At 37.7% G+C, this 1,539-nt stretch overlaps 1 protein-coding gene across 1 annotated transcript; it reads right to left on the reverse strand.

Moving 5' to 3' along the window:
* Positions 1 to 661: 661 nt before the first annotated feature.
* LOC142219558 (uncharacterized) lies at positions 662 to 1,539 on the reverse strand. The gene is made up of 2 exons (XM_075288492.1): positions 1,420 to 1,539; positions 662 to 1,362 (listed from the first exon to the last, which is right to left on the reverse strand). The coding sequence occupies exons 1-2, from the start codon at positions 1,465 to 1,467 to the stop codon at positions 718 to 720; spliced, it is 693 nt and encodes a 230-aa protein (XP_075144607.1). The 5' UTR covers positions 1,468 to 1,539; the 3' UTR covers positions 662 to 717.

Raw genomic sequence — 1,539 nt, forward strand, 5'->3', positions numbered from 1 at the left:
ACCATAATCTCTTTTGGTTCTCCGGCCAAATATAAGGCAATCACACTATCACCCTTGAATTTCATTACGGATAAATTTATTTCAATGTTTTTGTCAGCTTGTAGACAAAAAAGTGAACTGTCACTGATGTAAACCTGTCAGTACTCAAGCGAGCAGTTTAGATATGATATTTGATTGCAATACATATCAGCCACACTGTATAATATAACCTTATACCCTGAACACTTAATGGTAATGGTGTGGTCCGCCATAACGGCCGATGGTCGCTCACCGGTTATATTCTTCGACCATGGGGTCAATATTATTATAGGAAAATTGGCCTATAGACAGTGTTGATGCCCCAGGCATACAAACATTTCGGCCGCAAACCATGGACATTCCAACAGGACCATCGCACTCAGCACGCGTCAACTAAGAACGGCTTAATGAGGGGGTAAGGAATGGGCCAAAATACCGCAGAACCACTTTGCCACGTTGATGGCTTTGTCGGCCGTCAGAAGGTCATAATTTGATAGCCAAATCTAATCTGATTCTAAAATCAAACTAAAAAATATTGCGCTTTACTTTGTTGCTTTATATATCAGCCACCCTGCACATATTGTTGAAGCACTAACTCCTGCATTATTTTCATAGCCCTCATTAAAAAAATCTACAGAGAAAATCAAACTTTCAAACTTTTCTTTATTTACTCAATATTACAAAATTCATGAAAATAATTCACTCCACATTTTCCTGACACTGAGTCATAACTTTATTCATATATTCGACCGTTTGGGCAACAACATGATCGGCACATGTAAGAGCTGCCTCTGTACTTTGTTTGGTCAAATGATGGGTTTGTATAATGGACATACTGGCCCGATTCAAGAGCAAAGCCAGATCTTGATTCAACTCTGTAATTTTCTCCACAAAACAGGCTGCTATACTACCGAAACTATAATCACCCTCTTCACATTGACTAGGTAAATCGGCAATTTGTTCAGCGCCATTTAATAAGGACTTTGTATACTGATCAGAATCATTTTTGAATGTAAAGAGAAGATCATTTAGATCTTTGGTGCATATCATTAGCTGGGTATCAATACGATCGCGTAATTCCTCCATAGTTAGCAGATCTTGACATTGTGGATGTGATAGAATTGATTGTGCTTCAATAATTGGTTCTGTTAATTGTTCCAGAGCAGTGGATAGAATCACTTCAATATCACCCAATATAGTCTGCGTAGTTCCATCGATTTTGGCCGATAGTTGAGAACAAAGCTCATCGGCAACTTGTTTAGTATGCATAACAAGATTTTCCATTATATGGGAGATAGGGCCACTAATATCATTTTGTCTGGCCACCGATGTGGAGCCAAGAACCTATGCAAGGAAATGGTTTTTATGATAACAATCCGTATTTCTGAATAATAAACTTACGCCATCCTGATTGATGAGGAATATGGTGAGAATTAAAAATTTCCACATTTTTGAATTGTTCACCTTTCAATGTTAAGTGATGAACTGATTTTTTCTAACTTTATAGATTGGAGATATAGC

The sequence above is a fragment of the Haematobia irritans genome, chromosome 1 (assembly GCF_050003625.1).
Source record: "Haematobia irritans isolate KBUSLIRL chromosome 1, ASM5000362v1, whole genome shotgun sequence".
NCBI classification, from domain to species: Eukaryota; Metazoa; Arthropoda; class Insecta; order Diptera; family Muscidae; genus Haematobia; species Haematobia irritans.

Bases quoted from the DNA above. Each gene is read 5' to 3' on its own strand.
- LOC142219558 (XM_075288492.1), bottom strand. From the start codon at position 1,467: ATGTGGAAATTTTTAATTCTCACCATATTCCTCATCAATCAGGATGGC. The intron at 1,363-1,419 runs GTAAGTTTATTA...TTCCTTGCATAG, and splicing joins TCCTCATCAATCAGGATGGC to GTTCTTGGCTCCACATCGGT.